The sequence below is a fragment of the Myotis myotis genome, unplaced genomic scaffold (genome assembly GCF_014108235.1).
Source record: "Myotis myotis isolate mMyoMyo1 unplaced genomic scaffold, mMyoMyo1.p scaffold_m19_p_1, whole genome shotgun sequence".
Taxonomy (NCBI): domain Eukaryota; kingdom Metazoa; phylum Chordata; class Mammalia; order Chiroptera; family Vespertilionidae; genus Myotis; species Myotis myotis.
The window spans coordinates 64,818,684-64,835,952 of NW_023416313.1; the positions used below are offsets into that span (position 1 = coordinate 64,818,684).

Below are 17,269 nucleotides of genomic sequence, written 5' to 3' on the forward strand. Positions count from 1 at the left end.
CAGTGCACATTGTAAAAGCTCGTCTTTCTCCCCATTTTCTTTTCAACCTGAGATTAAAATGTTACATCTTTTGTAAGGAAAAATACCTGGATTTACTCATATATGCTTTTAACAAAGAATTAATACTTTTTATTAATTGATGCATCTGGTTTATACCAGAGGTTAGCAAACTCGCCCTTCGTCACATCTGGGCCACCACCTGGTTTTGTAAATAAAGCTTTATTGAAGCACAGCCATACTCATTTGTTTGCATGTTGTATAAGGCTCCTTTGTGCTACAATAACAGAGCTGAGTAGTTTCAACATAAATCATATGGCCCACAAAATCTAAAATATTTATTTTCTGGTCATTTTCAGAAAAAACATTGCCAACCATACGTTTAAACTATAGGAATAAGAAAAATTATGCTTGACAATTCTGCACAGTAGACGCAAACTGTATTGGCTGTCATGGGCACTCTGGATAATACTAATGAGCAGTAAGGCACTTTGTTGTCTCTTTAAACTCTTCTGGGACAGGCATCTTATTCTTGGGTGTATCATTCAGACCAGATGGGTTCCTATATCTAAATTACTGTTTGTAACCTCTGAGTAGTTGTTGAATGAGTGCATGGACACTTTACTTTTTTTACCCAGGTAAGAGAGTATAGTAATAATAGACATTTATGCAGCAAATCTTACACATTCAAGGAACTGTAAGTCCTTCCTTTACTCCTTTATATTACCTCATTTAACTCTCTAACACTTGGAGGGAGTTGTTATGATTGCTGTTTTATAGTTGGGGAAACTAAGACCCAGGATGATGACATTTCTAAGTTCACACAGCCAGAAATGATCAGAACAAGGTATCTTAACATCAATGTTTCACTATATATACTGCTTCCTCCAGTGAAAAATAGCTCAGCAATGTTCTCTGCTTTCTTAAAAGATGTGAAATTCAAACATAACTTTGGATAATGATAATAAAATTGTATTTATTTCAGGGATCTAATGACTTTAATTAAGAGAGATAGATATCTTAGAGAATTAGTAGTGGTAATAGAAATGTAAAAAGTAACCCAGGTTTTAAATTTTACAGTTATTGATATTGCTTGACATGAGGAAATCTTAAGTATTCTTCCCTTTTCTGCTTCAGTTTCTTGTTGTTGCTCAAATTAAAAGAATTTTATGTATGAGCAGTTCAAACCTGAGGGACTTTTCTCCTTTATTTATGAGGTTAGGCTACTTTCTCACTTATGTAGATGAACATCAGTAGGACAATGGTAAAAGCCAAGCCCAATTTGGGTTTCATACTCTTTTGGAAATAAGATATATCAGAACTCCAAATACAAGCAAAATTCTAGAAATGTTATATCCTATATAATAAAAGCCTAATGTGCAAATTGTCCCCTCGACTGGGAGTTTGACCAAGAGTTCGACCAGGGAGCGGAGGCGGCCAGCCGGCCAACCATGGGAAGGGAGGACCCCGGCCGGCAGCCGCCAGGGACCATATCCATGCACGAATTTCATGCACTGGGCCTCTAGTGTTAAATAACTTCTTAGATTACACAGTCTTCATGCAGTCACCAGTGATTCTCTTCAGCATTCCTGAGGTCATGAACCATGCCTCATATTTGTTTTAGTTTTTAAAATATTTTATCTGAGTTTTTTTTTTCTGTTTTTTTTTTTTGAAATTTTTTTCCCCTTCTTACCCATTACTGAGATCTCTCCCTGCTCTTTCATAGGAGCATATTGTCTGCTGCTGGTTAGAGCACGGATTTGTCTTTCTATTACAAAAATTGAAGTTGGGACAGTGATATTGAGATTATTTAGAAACTACTACAAGTGATAAATAATTTGTTGATTTTTAAATGAACAGTGGTAAACCAGATATTTTATTACCAGTATTTCATCTCTTTTCAACAGGGGTCCTCAAACTACGGACCGCGGGCCACATGCAAATACAAATATTGTATTTGTTCCCGTTTTGTTTTTTTACTTCAAAATAAGATATGTGCAGTGTGCATAGGAATTTGTTCATAGTTTTTTTTTTTAAACTATCGTCCGGCCCTCCAACAGCCTGAGGGACAGTGAACTGGCCCCCTGTTTAAAAAGTTTGAGGACCCCTGCTTTACAAGATACAGACTGGGCTTCATTTAGTTGTAACTAACCGCATGAAAGTTTTATTGCTCAGGTCAGTTAAGAAGAGAAAAAGGCAAGTCTGTATTTCCCAAATGTTGATGATGTGTAATGCAACAAATTAAAAAAGAAGAGAATGGAACCTTATCCAAGTCCCCACACTCACTTTAATTAAGACATTCTAGATCCAATTTAATCTGAGTTCTTAGAGTTGAAAGGCTGGTTGCTAATGGAAGAAACTAACCTCCTGAAGTTGCGGAAATATTTGATACTTAGTCTTGGGCGCACCTGTTCCAATTCTTTATGGCATACATACCAGCATTCTCCACTGCTTAGAGAAATGATAATAGTTTAATCTGTCCAGTTTTGCTTTTAATCATTGAATTAAAAACTCCTTGATTCCATTTAATAAAATTTGCAGAAACCTCTCCAGAATGTACTTCCCTCTGATCCTAGATCTTGGCTTAACTTTAAACCTTTTCTATTTGTACTGGATACAGTTTCATGCCTGGGTTATGGAGAGTAGACTGTTGTTTATACTTTCAACATAAGGAGCTTGACAGAAAAAATGTGCAGATTCTATGCCTCCCTGGCCACCATCTGTTGGAGCTGGCTGGGCATGGGAGGAAGAAGAAAGCACTGGCTGAGCACGGTGGTGTGCAAGTGTGTTGCCATCGCTGCTACCCAATTTAGTATGTGTAAAATTTCTACCGTGCCTTTGTGCACATACTCTCTGAGATGCTGATTTACAGCACTTTATCTCCCCAAGAGTGCCAGAATGTCACTTTGATGTAGCCCAGTTATTGCTCTGAGGACAGCATTAGCTTCCGTTTATAACAGGAGCGCCCCTTGCAATTGAACAGTTGTTTTTCACACCATAAAACTTCACAGGTGACCTCTGTCTTGTCAGGGCTGTCAGTATTTGTCTCTCTTCTTTTTGGGGGTGGAGGGGCATTAATATTCTTGATAGCCTCATTTCAGACTTAATAAGAATGAAATATAGGATTTTTAAAAGTATATAGTATGGTTATCCCTAAATTTACATTTTCTGCTGCTGAATCTTAATTCAAATGTAGTAGTTGAAATATTTAGACCAATATAGAGTGTGCAACAAAATGGATACAGAATTCTAATGTTTCAAGTCCGTTTGTCCTCAGTAAAAGTAGTATTAGATCTATAATTATATTATCATTTCTGAAGCAGTTTATATAAAGCCTCTTAAATGTTCTCAAAATGTGAAATATCTAGCTTTATATTTTTTATGTTTTAGTTCAAGAACTTTGCAGCCATTGATTATAACGGCTGAAAAATATCAGCAGCCAGGTTTAAGGAAAGAAAGAAAGATCTCTTTCAGAAATTAATATCTTACCAAATACAGGAAAGTTTTAAAAGTGATAATCTAAGCATGTTAGGCATCAGGGCAAATGAAAAACAATTTTTTCATCTATTATTCCTTAATCTATCCTACCAAGTTCATTAAAGAAATTCAAATAGGAGAAATTAATCATCTCAATTACCATTATCCCCTCCTTCTAAACTGGTCCAGAAGTTAGTACTTCCTGGGTTAGATCACATTTATGGCGATCTGCCTTCATATTTCGATTGACTCACAATAGGCACATGATAAGTATTTGATGGATGATTGCATAGGGACATAGGCTTAGGAGTCAGGCAGATGTGGTCCTGGATCCCAAACCGTCCAATTGTCCACTCTCCTCCTTTGCCTTCCATGATGCTCTCTGCTGGTTTTTCTCAAACTGCCTCTCTCTTTGTATTTGTTACTTGCCTTATGCCTTGGAAGCTCTTCTATTTTCATGTTACTCTTTCCTAGAGCAATTTCATTAACTCCCACAGCCTCAAATGTTAGCAATATGCTGACGACTCTGGAATCAGTTCTTTTAGCTAAATCCAGTAGAAAACTAATACAGAGGGCAATCTGAAAAAAGTTGAAAATTGATTGGTTATTTGAGGTTGTTATTTTAGGTGCAATAATGGTATTATGGTTGGGTTTTTTAAAAAGAGTTCTCATAGAGATCATACAGAAATAGTCTGTATTAGATGATAAATCTTGAATTTGCTTCAAAATAGTTCAGAGATGCAAGGTAGTGTGATTGATATAGATGACACATGATCAATGATGAGGCAATACTTTGTTAAAGGTTGGTTCTTTCCCTGTATTACATTTTGCTGGTTTTTAAAATTAAGATTTGGTTCCTTAGCATCCTCTAAAGCTGATCAATGCAATTTAAAGAAAATCCAGAATTGTGAGCTCCTGGGTTTGAACATATTGGAAGCATTTAGATCTTTTGGAGTTGTTATTCTTATTAATGCAGAAACTGTCTTATCTGCTTTGCCAAGTCCATTTGATGCAACTGTAGTACTCCCTGATAGCTTTCTAATTTGACAAGATATTCTAGACATTCCTTGTTCATTTTTTGTCCCAGTCCTCAAGTCAACACTTTCTCTAAAAAGTCTAGTTTCTTTTAGTGGGAAGACAATTATTTTGGGCTAGAGTCATTCATTCTCTAAACAAAGATTTATTAAGCAATATGCCAAAGACTGCTATGCAACAAATAAAATACAGTGTCCTTGGCCTCAAAGTGTGAAGAGATAGATAGTAAAAAGCCTGTAAAATAGGTTAGATAAATGCTAAGGAGGAAGGTAATCCAGTTAAGGAGTATAGGGAATGTGGTTTGTGGGGAGGGGATGCTGTTTATATAGGATGGTCAGAGAAAGCCATATTGATAAAATGGCCTTTGAGCAGAGACCTGAAGGTAGTGTGGGAACAAGCCATGCAAAAGTTTGGGAAATATTTCCAGACAGAGGAATGGAAAGGACAAAAGCCCTGAGCCAGGAGTATGCTGGCCATTGAGAGGAATAGTAGGGAAGCCAGTGTGGATCATATGTAGTAGGCAGAGAGGAGAGGGGCAGATCAGGGCAGGGAGATAGCAGGAGTCATATTCTATAGGAGCTTTGGTTTTATTTCTAACTTGGGAGGGAAAAATTGGAGGGTTTTGAGCAGAGTAGCTGCGTAATCTGACTTAGTTTTTACTGGCCTCTGTGTTATTGGCAAGTGTGGAAGTAAAAATCTAGAGGCAGTAACTGTAATAAGTCAAACAAGAGATGATAATGGCTTGGACCAGGATGTACTGTGGAGCTGGTAAGAAGTCATCAAGTTATGCATTTTTTGCATTGTGAGCAGTTCACGTTCCAGCACCAAACTTGTTCTACTAAATGATATGTTCAGCAATTAAAAAGCACTGCATCTAGTAAGAGCAATATCTGTTGTTGTGTAAGTTTTTTTTTTTTTTTAGGGGTATATTTTACCAATTAATTTGACAACTTTACATCTTACTGTATACACTAAGAAAGTAGTCTGTTATGCTTCTGGGTATTCCCACTAATCTATGTTTACTTATTTAATGATAATCTTTGTAATTTTAGGTTTGACTGTCATTGCTAAAAAACAAAGGCATAGAATAATTAGGAATGCATGTCATTGAAAACTTTAGACTCACATACCATTCTAAAGTGAATAGAAGGTATTCTTACCAGTACTGGGTTTGGAAAGTAGTTAGTAACTCTCAATTTCTAGATGAGCTTTATGGTGCTGAAATGTATCTGATACAAGAGGAAAAAAATATTTTTAAAACAAGAACCTAATGGGGTAGAGATTAGCCATAAAAGAAGGCAGATTTAATAAAAGTATCTCAAGGGTAAGGTTAAAAAGGAAAACTTGAGTCAAGAACTTCCCAAGGTTCCCATTGTGACCCTTTATGGACTCATTCATTATTCAGTTAGCATAAGTCACTTAAATTTTTTGTGACTAAGAACCTTAGCTTATGAAATGGGCTAATTCCATGTTCTTATTTAATAGTTCTACTAGTATTTAAGAGGGGAAAAAAAACCCTTTTATTACAAATACATAGATTGTCATTTTTAAGCTGCTATCTCTAAAGAAATGTATTTTTTTTTCTACCTTAAAGTGGTTGATTTTTAAAACAGGTTCAATAAATTTGAAATAGTTTTATCACTGTTACCCATGGAAGACTGTTTGCTCTATATGGTAGCTCAGTGCTCTACAAATTCTAAAGGAAGCAGGGCTCCTTTTGTGCTGTTTGCCCACGCCCAAGACCTCACCTTTTTACACCTCCCTGTCCCCAGGAAGCCAAGCGAGCAGAGGCCGGGCTGGCACTGGATGGCTCAAAAGTTGCCCATTCCTGTGCTAGGGTAGTGAGAAATTCAATCTGAAGAAATGAAACATCATCACTTTATTCATATGGGAAATAACTGGGGCTTGGACGTGTTCAGGGCCTGGCAATTAACAGGTTTGGGTAGCTTTGTGTGCGGGCCAGTGTGCTAGCAACACGGCAACAAAACGGAGGTGTGAGAACTTCAGTCTTATCCAACATGGCGAAAATGGGGCAGTCACAGAAAGCAAAGCTTTCTTCACAAGCAGGGAACAGCAGTGAGCTTAGAGCCTTTTTATATGTGTTTAAGATGGTTTCAAGTTTAAAAACGGCTTCCCATGTTAAATAAGTTTGTTCCCCATGTACCTTCTCCTTGAGGCATGGGCCAGATGGGTTATGTCCCATTTTACAATGACTGATGCAGAATTACTACACGCTTTCATTGCTAAAACTGTCTCAGTGACTCGGGACTTTAGGGCTTATGCATAGATAATGTGATAAAATAAAGTCATATGGTAGATGAAAGGATTGGACTCTCTTTGAGGTCTCATTTTCAGATTTTTCAATTGGTAGCTTTCCCACTGTTTGAAATCCTGAACCCAATACACATTTTAAAAGCCTCTATCTTTATAGTTTCTTTTTAAAAAGGCAAAATGAAAGTGATTCAGAACCTTCCCTTTTTCATTTACTTGATTAAGCAGTAATTTTTTGACTTCTGTTTTTAAGGCAGTTTTCTGGTAGTGGCTAGAAAGGAATATATAGTTTGTCCTCATAATTTTAAGAGTTTGTAATTGACTTAATAAAGAAAAGGCATTATAGGACCTACTGGTTAATAACAAATAAATTATACAGGCGGGGGTGTTAATAGATATTAAGGGGAGCAAGAGAGCACTTCTAGCTGGAATGTTCAGGGAATACTAGGACAAAAATGGAACATCCGTGGCCTCACAGAATGGAAAAACTGAGTATCAGAGGAGAAAGGGCCCTTTCATTGGCTGAGGATCATAGAGGCAGGGGATGACATGGCAAGTTCAAGGGACAGTGTCTAGACTACAGCACAGTGGTTAAGAGCACAAACCACCTGGATTCAGGACTGCCTTTTATTCTGTGTTTGAACTCAGTAAAAGAGTGGTGCTGATCGTGCCCAAATCGTAGGGCTGTTGTAAGGATTTGAGAACAGTGCCAGCACAAGTTAAATATTGAATAAATAAAATCAAGTATGATGATGATGGCAAGGATGCAGGTGATCATAAAAGACCAGGTTGTTAGAAAGATTGGAGCTCGCTCACTAAGGGGCTGGACTGTTAGGACAGCAAATAGTTCATAGCAGGGAATTACCGAAAGCTTTCTAAAAAAGAATATATGGCCCGACTAGTGTATTTGGGAAAAGAACTTAGCAGAAGAGGTTGAAGAAGAGAGTGCAGCAGAGAGACTGCTTAGGAGACTTGTAACGGTCCAGGCTGCCGGGATTCAAACCAGGACTCAAGGGATACAGGATGGGTTCGGATTAGCAAGAAAGGACAGACCTTGCAGACTGTTATAATGAAACCCTTGTTAGCATGTGGGGACCGTGTCAGGGAGGCAGAGGGCCATGTCTGAGTAAGTGGGAAAATTCAGCCGTCGGAGTTCTTAGGGAAGAGCTGGCAATGTGTGCAAGAAGGTGAAATACACTGTATGTCCTGAACGTACAGGCAGGATCAGTCATTGAAGTGCTTATCTGGTGCTCCAAGAGAAATCAGACCTGATACAGAAATGGAGGACCCCCAGTTGCACTGTGTGAGTAAATGAGGTGACAAGAGAGTGTTCACAGTGAATGTTATAGTAATTTTCTTTCCCATTTCTAGAAGAGAAAGTGTGAGTTTAAGAGAATGAACACATATTCCTAGTCCAGTGGACTCATTTAAAACATGGGCAAGAGTCGAGTTCCCTGGCCTGTAAAGTGCCATTTCACAGCTCGAGTGCCAGGCGGAGCTCCGAAGGAGACGTGCGAAGTGTTTATAAATGCATGGTTTCCGGCTCTGTACTTGCATGTCATTGCTGACAGGCTCTATTCTAGGAGGGAGAATTGTCCTTTCCATTATCCTAATTAGTCTCATCCAGTTTTGACCACACCTTTAATATAGATCCTGTCAATAGACACACTTGTATATATACATACACTACTTTGTTAATTTGTATTGTACGTGCTTCTTTTTTTCTTATTTTTTGTTAATCCTTACCTGAGGATATTTTTCCATTGATTTTTAGAGAGAGTGGAAGGGAGGGGGAGAGACAAAGAGAGAAACATTGATGTGAGAGAGACACATAGATTGGTTGACTTCTGTACATGCCCTGACTGGGACCGGGATTGAGCCTGCAGCTGAGGTACATGCCCTTGACCAGAATTGAATCCCAGACCCTTCAGTCTCGGCTGACACTCCAACCACTGAGGCAAACCAGCTAGGGCTCTGCATGCTTTTCTTAAAAGTTGTTCCTTTTAAACCTTTTTAATATGTTTTTTTTCTCTTCCATTACATTTTAATTGCCTGTGGGTAAGGAGCTATAGCCTTCTGTTGGTTTCAGTCTTTACAGTTTTGCATTCATTCACTTATGTATTGGTTCCAGTTTATTCATTCATTCATTCATTTGTTTATTTATTTATTCCAGGCACTGTGTTAGATGTGAGGGTAATGAATAAGACAGTCACTGCCCTCAGGGAGCTTATTAGCTGGTTGGAGAACAAAAGACACAGATATGTGTAGTAGAAGCAATAATAAAATCATTCACAGAAAACTATGCGAACATGGAAGGGGCAGCAGGGAGAGGTAATTCAAGGAGACTTTTTGGAGCAATTGGCTTTTGGGCTGAATCTTAATAAGTAGTTGTTACTAGGTAAAGAGGAAGAAGCATAGAGAAATGACAGTGAAGACCTGTTCACAAGAAAAAGTGAGGCAGTTAGGTGTTTGCTGTAGCACAAAGTGAAAGGCAGTAGTGAAAGATGACGTGGCGGACCCGGCGGAGACCGCTGGTGAACCTGCATGCGGTGATTAGAAGTTTATACTACATTCAGTGCTCAAAGAGCGGGGAAATCCTACAAGTGGGTCTGTGATCAGGCCAGACTGCAGTCTTCGGTGGCAATTGGGAGGATGCATTTGTGGAGGACGACAGTTTGGTATAGTTAGTCCTGGTGGCAGACATTGAGGATCTAAACCAGGACAGTGTTGTAGGAATGGAGATGAGAGGGCAAAACTAAGAATTATTGTGAAATAAAATTAACAGAACCCATTACAACCACAGATGAGGGAGAAGAAGGTCCTAGGATGATTTTTTCATAGCTACCTTATATGACTGGGTGACTGACTGCACAGTCTCCTTAGAGAATATAGGAGGAGAATATAGATAACAATATAAAATTGTTATTTTCAACCCACTGAGAGTTTTAATGTACCTGTGATATAGTTCAAGTGAAATCTAATTAACACTTAGCAGAGATGTCTATATGACTAGAAATACCTCGTTGTCAATACTTTAACTATCTCCCCCTGGATGCAGAAGTATTTATGTTTCCTGCAACATGCTATGCATGCATCTGTCATAACTCTTTGTGTTGTAACCCTTGATTTTCATTTCTATTAACCTCTGTAATCACAGTCCAGTGTTTGGTACATAACCTCTCCTTAAATGTAAGTGAGTGTGTGAGTGAATAAGACAGTGAGTAGATTATTTTTTAAAGTACTATTATTATTTATTAGAGAAAGTTTATATTTGGCTTATTCTCGTTCTGATTTTTCTGTGTTTTAATCCCTAGCACCTTCCACTGGAAGAATCTCAAATAGTTCCACTTCCTCAGGAGCAGTGGCCTCAGCCAACTCCGCTGGGGGGCAGCCCCAGCCAAGCGACCAGGACACCTTCGTGCAAAGGGCAGAGCACATCCCAGCAGGGAAACGGACTCCCATGTGCGCTCACTGCAACCAGGTCATCAGGTTGGTTGGCTTTGGAATTTCTCGGGAGTACTTAATAAGAATGTTGATTTTTATTTATATTTTATTTTCTGATTCACAATATTATTCTTGCCACATTTCTATGTAAATGTTATTATTGAAGTAGATAAATATGAATATATTTGTTAGAATTTATTATAGTGAAAAGTAATTCTGGACCCTTGAAATTAAAACTAAAAATACCTTTTTTTTTCAGTTATTTATTCCTAAGGAAAAATAATGACTAATGTGGCCTTTCAAAGAATAATAAAATGTTAAGACTCAAAGGGACCCTGAAGATCATTTAGCTGAACTTCATTACTTTGCAAATTACAAAAGTGAGGACTTCCATTTAGATGAAAAATAACTGGTGACATAAAATAAAGAACTTTGAGTCCTATAGGAAAAAAGATTGGGTTTTTGAAGACCTAAGCACTGAAAGATATAATTACCTCCAGGTCTATATATGCATATAAATGCTTTAAATTTTAGATTACATCGCAACTTGCTTCTTTATAATATTTTTATCCAAATCTTACTTTATTGTCTTTTAAATTCCACATAGGAAAAGGCCCAGAGATCTTAAGTGAGTGCACTGCACTGGCACTTATTAACCCTCAGGGCATTTCTTAATAAGTGGCTTTTAAAATGTGCTGAGGTTTAGGTGTGTTGACTGCAGGGATCCCACCAGCAGGACCTGTTTGTTGCCTTCGTGAGCTGCCTTGTTGGCAGTAGCAAATGATCAGTTGAAATGACTGCTCATGCTCTCCCCTTGTTTTTAATTTATCCTGTTTAGACATAGTGCAAACAATGGTTTCTCTAAGGTTGAGACTTAACTTGTATTTTCCCTTCTTCTATTACATAATTATTGCTTAGGATAATGTGTCTAGTTACAATGGAGCCCAAGAAGCCTCAATACTTTATTTAAGAATCAAATATAAATAAGCTTCTCCTGAACCCACTATTAAATAATAAGTGATTAAAAATAAAATAGCTTTTATATTTTAAAGGTAGTCCATGTTCATTGTGACATATCAAAAATATAGAAAAACTGAAAGCAAAAATTCACCCATAATTCCACTTCCTAAGCTAGCCACTGTTAGTATTTTAATTCACACTTTTAAAACAAACACAGGACCGATGTTGTTTACAGAAATGGAATCATAATACGATATTTTGTAAGCTGTTTGTATTTTCCATGGAGAGTAGTGCCTGCTACTAGGAATTTGCCAGGAGCAGTGGTAGCAGTGGCAGTGGTTATGGGAAGAGGAGAAATCAGAGGTTCCCACAGTCCTGCGCAGTATCAGGCACTCGGTGAATGTTTGACTGGAATAGGGCACGCAGGACTCCAGACCCACTCATCGTTCAGGCTGCAGTATTAATTTGGATAGAGTCATTTTTCTGAAAGTACTACTTATAGGGTTATTGCCTTGCAGAAATATTTAAACTATTACAAAATCTAGTTTGGTACTGCTTTACTCCAGTAAATGAAACACTGTTTTTAGTTATATTAGGTTTAATATGAATGAAATGAAAATTCCAACTTGGCACATTGCTTTGTTAAGTATGGTGCTTTGGTTATGGAGACTGGTATTTAGGGATACTACATGGTGGGCAGAAACACACCCTCTGTGGAGACAGGAGTTGGTGCGATTTGTGTGTTGCTGTAAGCATGTCATTGGATGGGTTAACGAAAAGTCACACTAGATCAGTTGCTGATTCATGCTGTCTGATTATCAGATTCTGTGACAGCCTGTAATCACCACCATCAGCACATCTGAAAAACTTAGTTCGGAGAGAAATTACATTCCCCACCCTTCCTACCTTGGTTTCAGTTTTAATGCTCGATCAGGATGTGATTTTAATGCACAATCTTATTGTCATGTGAAATAAATATATATTATGTTAATAACATGAATAGCCATTGCTTATTGCTCCCCCATCTGTTAAATTTTATATGGCTCTGAATTATCCCAGCACTTGTTATTAGTTCAACTTTAAAGCTTCATTTATAGGGAAGTTAATAGGACCCGGGATTAGTTCATGTCAAGATCTTCTAACAGTAATTAACATAGCACATTTGCTTGGTGCTCAAATGCTGAAGCAGCTTGAATGGACTGTGTCAGTTCATAGGCCCAGTCAAAGCATAATTCTAGTTCTTGGCCTCAATGCCAGTATCACTTACCAAAGCAAGGAGGCATTGGATCAAGTGACATTCTCTTGTACACCTGTTGTAAAAATAAGCTGCAGTTACAGGCCTGATACTTTCAATACAGGATATTGCAACCTGGCAAACTCTAAGAAGTTTAAAATTTCAGAATTTATATTGTTTGTTTACAATATGTAATTTTGTTCACCACAGTGTAATTTATTTTGTTTTAAATTTATATTGTTTATTTTATATTTCTTTTCTAAATATTTGACATTTTGAAAAACTTTTTTTAATGAAGCCAGATTGAGGCAAATTTTGTGTTCTATTTTTTTATTTATATATTGATTTCAGAGAGGAAGGGAGAAAGAGAGAGAGGTAGAAACATCAATGATGAGAGAGAATCATTGATTGGCTGCCTCCTGCATGCCCCCTACTGGGGATCAAGCCCGAAACCTGGGCATGTGCCCCTGACTGGAATCAAACCCAGGACCCTTCGGTCTGCAGGCTGGTGCTCTAGCCACTGACCCAAACCAGCTAGGGCTGTTTTGTTTTATTTTTAACAAAGTTAATTGTTTTTAAAAACTCAGAAACCTGAATCACTAAATGTTAATGCTGAATTGGTTATCTTTTTGTTAATCTTTTTCCATTGAGTTTTAGATAGAGGGGAATGGGGGTGGGTGGGTGGGGGGGGGAGGGAGAGAGAGAGAGAGAGAGAGAGAGAGAGAGAGAGAGAGAGAGAGAGAGAGAAACACTTTGATGTGAGAGAGGCACATTGATTGGTTGCCTTTCACACTTGCCCTGACCAGGCCAAGATTGAACCTGCAGTATGTTCTAACCACTGAGAACAGTGGCCAGGGCTGAACTGTTATCTCTTATAGTCCATATTTAGCTTAAAATTCCATAAATAATTTTATTTGTATCTAATATTTAAAATTTTGTTTTATTTGAATCTTGAAAAGATTATGAATCTTTTGCCTAAATTGTATTATTTCAGCATTACTTTAATTAGTTAGTTGCTTTTTACAGATGGATAGGGTGTTACATTTTAGGAAATTCTATTGAAACTTTGAGTTTGCTATGGAACAGTTCTAATCCATTTGTGATAGGAGTACCATTTCTTCCACTCTTACCTCATGAATAGATTGACTGTTGGAGTGCTGGTGTAATAGGGAAACAGAAAATCAGACTAATGTAGCCAAAACCGCATTTTAGTTTCCCTGGTCGAAAGGGCTTATGAAAACTCTAGCTTATTCCTTGCCTGTCACATCTAGTGGCATTAAAATCTGTTGACCACTTTCATGCATTACATAGAGTTCATATTAGCCTCTTAGCATCTTTCTGAAAGAAGTAAGGGATTTATGGTGCTTGATTTTTTTTCTTAAATATGGAATGCTTAAAAAAAATAGCTCCAATATTATCGTTCTGTGTTTACCTGCACCAGAACAATCACATTCAGTCAACCCATTGTTGATTAAAATGAGAAAAGAGAATTTTAAATTACTGAATTGTTTCTCGCTCGGTAATTTTCATAAGGAGAGCCATCCCAGTTATCCAAGGAGAGGCCACCAGAGTGTTTTGGCTGCCTCACCATCCATTCCGATCTCTGGGCACTCCTTTATTAGTAGGCTTTGTTTATTTTCTCTTCCGGTTAAGATTTTACTTGAAGATAAAAGGTTTTTGGCTTAATGTGTTCGTCCCTGAATTTAAGGAAACAACCAAAGACACAGACCAAGATTTATGAGCAAAACATAGACCAAAATTTCAGAGTTACTATAGTGAAAAATTGCTGTTTCCTTTGCCTAAATTCTCACCCCGGGGATATTTGCATAGCTCACTTTCTCCTTCAGGTCTTTACTCAGTTATCAGAGTATTCCTGGCCTACCCCTCCCCTCACACACGCATGCACAGTCTCCCTATCACCCCTCCCTCTTCATTTGTATCTTCAGCATTTAAAATCTAACAACCGTATATTTATCCTTTTCGTTGTCTCTCTCCCTCATACTAGAATGTAAGTCCATGCAAGTAGGGCTTTTTCTGGCTTTGTCTCTTGAAATACTCTCTGCTCCCAGAACAGGGCCTGGCACATATCACTGCATTTAGTAAATACTTGTTCAGTTGATGAATGAACTTTTTAAAAATATTTGGAGGGATGAATGATATTAGTGTTGCCAAATTGAAATTATATCCACTTGTCTTATATAGAATCACACATTTCTCCTGCTTTTCTGATTTTATAATAACCTCAATATAAAGAATTGACTTTAATTTGCCTCCAGTAAACTTGTTTTTAACTTATTAATTGATATTACCATTTTTTAGAAATTGTTCTTTTTATTCATTATTATATTTGGGCTCATTTTACCTATGCATTTATTCTCAACAAGCATGTCTTTCAAAATAAAAAGGCCTTACAACCTTTTAAATGCAGTATTTTAAAGGACTATTAAGTTAAAGATGGTACTCGATGAAAGAAGAACTATATATTTTTTGTGTTCCAAATTGGAAAGTTTGGGCATACCCCACTGAGAATGAAGAATTAAGGGTGTAAAATACAATGTTTCTAAATTTTTGGAAGGATTGTTAGAATTTCTACTTTGAAGTATTATAAATCTTGAAAGATAATCTCTGTGTTTCATTTTCTTTTACTCTTTTCTCTTCCTGCATGTGCGTGTGTGTGTATTTATGACTTTGTATGTATGTGCTATGCATTTTCTCCCAATAATCTTTTTTATTTCATTCTGTTTTTCTAGATTTGTTTTTTCTTAGATTGTTTGCTCATGGTAGGCCCTCCCTAAAAGTTGAACATAATAAATACTGGCTTATACATTTTTATTATTTATTGTATCTAGTTAAGTAGAACATCAGATTCCATATTTAGTGTGGAGCATGTGAGTTCTTTTTTATGTGCTTTGTTTTAAACTTTTGTTGATTAACTTTTCATTTTTTTAAAACTTTTTTTGTTTTTAACATTTATTGATGCAGAAAGTTTTAGTCAAATAAAATGTTTAATCTATGGTGGCTGGGCCTTGGAGGGTCCAGCTTTACGGTATCATCCACCGGGATCTTAGGAAAGTTAGCTAACTTCTAAGATGTTAGCTTCATCTCTTCACAGAGTTAATGTCTATCACTGGGAGTTATTGTGAAAGTTAAATAACAAAGGGAAGCATGAAGTAAGCATTTGATTTCACAGTTAAATCCCTGTTAGATTGTGCCTATTTGGTGTGTCTCGGTTGGGTGTCATCCTGTGCAACGAAAGGTTGCCGGTTTGATTCCTGGTCAAGGTGGCTGATCTATGTTTGTCTCTTTCTCTAAAAATTAATTTTAAAAAATCTTTTTAAAAAATGAATTTACAATTCTTTTCACCTATTTGTAATCTTTTCCTTTCCTCTGACCTCTTCTCTTAGCTTTCTTCCCTAGCTCTTTATTTTTTTCTTTTTGGTGTCTCACAGAAGAGAAACGGGGAAAATAGTTTCATGCCATAGTTCTTCTCTGTCAGCCAATCAGTGCTTTAACTCGTTCCCCTCCCTCCCTTCGTCTGTCAACAAGTATTTAGTAAGGGCTCAAGAGGTGCGGAGTATCATAAGAGGTAGCTGAACGCTTAATTCCACTTTGCGGTTATCCAAGCCTGTCATTCCAGTTTACAGATGGAAACCCAGTTCTACCCGGAACTAGAAGAACTGCTAGAGTGCTAATCCTGTGTTAATAATGAATTTGTTAAATTAGTCTCTGCTGACACAGAGAAGAGAGTACTATGTTACAAGCAGAAGATGTTATTGTTTAATCTCTACATAACTTTAAGGGCATTGATGGAAGATACTCTCAGTGCAGCCAAGGAGTATTAGGTTAGGTCAGTATCTGCACAGAGCGTGTTTGTTTAAGAAAGGAGATTTGGCAGGAGGAAGGGTCATTTTCAACTCACTTTTTAAAGGTGCAGAGGGAGTTTCTTTATTGTTAAGATCATTCACTATTCAAATATGATAAAGAAACTAAGGAAATACCTTAAAATTACCCTTTCAATGGACAATATTATTTATCTACTAGAAGCCTGGTGCAAGAAATTCGTGTACTTATGGGGAGGCGGGGGGGGGCGTCCCTCAGCCCAGCCTGCACCATCTCACAGTCTGGGAGCCCGCTCCTGTGGGGAGCAGGCCTAAGTCATCAGTCGGACATCCTTAGCGCTGTGCGGAGGCCGGAGAGACTCCTGCTGCTGCTGCGCTTGCTAGCTATGAGCCCGGCTTCTGGCTGAGCGGCGCTCCCCCTGTGGGAGCACACTGACCACCAGGGGGCAGCTCCTGCATTGAGCATCTGCCCCCTGGTGGTCAGTGAGCATTATAGTGACCGGTCATTCTGCTGTTTGGTCAATTTGCATATTAGCCTTTTATTATATAGGATTTTTTGTAGTGGACTCTAGTCCAGAAAGCTTTTAAAAAATGCATGTAATAAAGAAAACCTTCTAAATCGCAAAAGGGATCAAGAGAAGAATAAAAATCTTGAATGGGACTATTAAAAATGAACACTGGATAGTAATTTGACATTGAGATTGGATAAGACCTACAACAATGACACACAGACTTGCTATGGTTAGACTAAATTTGGCTTCAAGCCTTCTAGCAGTCAACAAAAAAGGAGTTAATTTTGCAAATTACTGTACTAGTACAGTGGGATAAATACTTCTTTTACTCAGAAGAAGCAAAACTGTTCTTATTGCAAAAATCTGAAAGGAATTTCTTCAAGGAAGCCTGTGAATATGGCCTGTGTGGCCTAACAAAGAACACTTTGAACAGTAGGAAGAGCAGAGGTGGATTCCATGGAGCTGTATTCTGTAGCAGGTGTCAGTGCAGACGGATGGCA

The 17,269-nt window shown here is 37.7% G+C and overlaps 1 protein-coding gene across 12 annotated transcripts in view; it reads left to right on the plus strand.

Moving 5' to 3' along the window:
• PDLIM5 (PDZ and LIM domain 5) overlaps nucleotides 1-17,269 on the plus strand; it is a 212,133-nt gene that overhangs the window by 180,942 nt on the left and 13,922 nt on the right. For all 12 annotated transcript variants that reach the window (XM_036339906.1, XM_036339927.1, XM_036339937.1 and 9 more), the window contains one exon: nucleotides 10,095-10,269. In XM_036339906.1, the coding sequence (XP_036195799.1) occupies nucleotides 10,095-10,269 (175 nt within the window). The remainder of the gene's footprint in view (nucleotides 1-10,094; nucleotides 10,270-17,269) is intronic.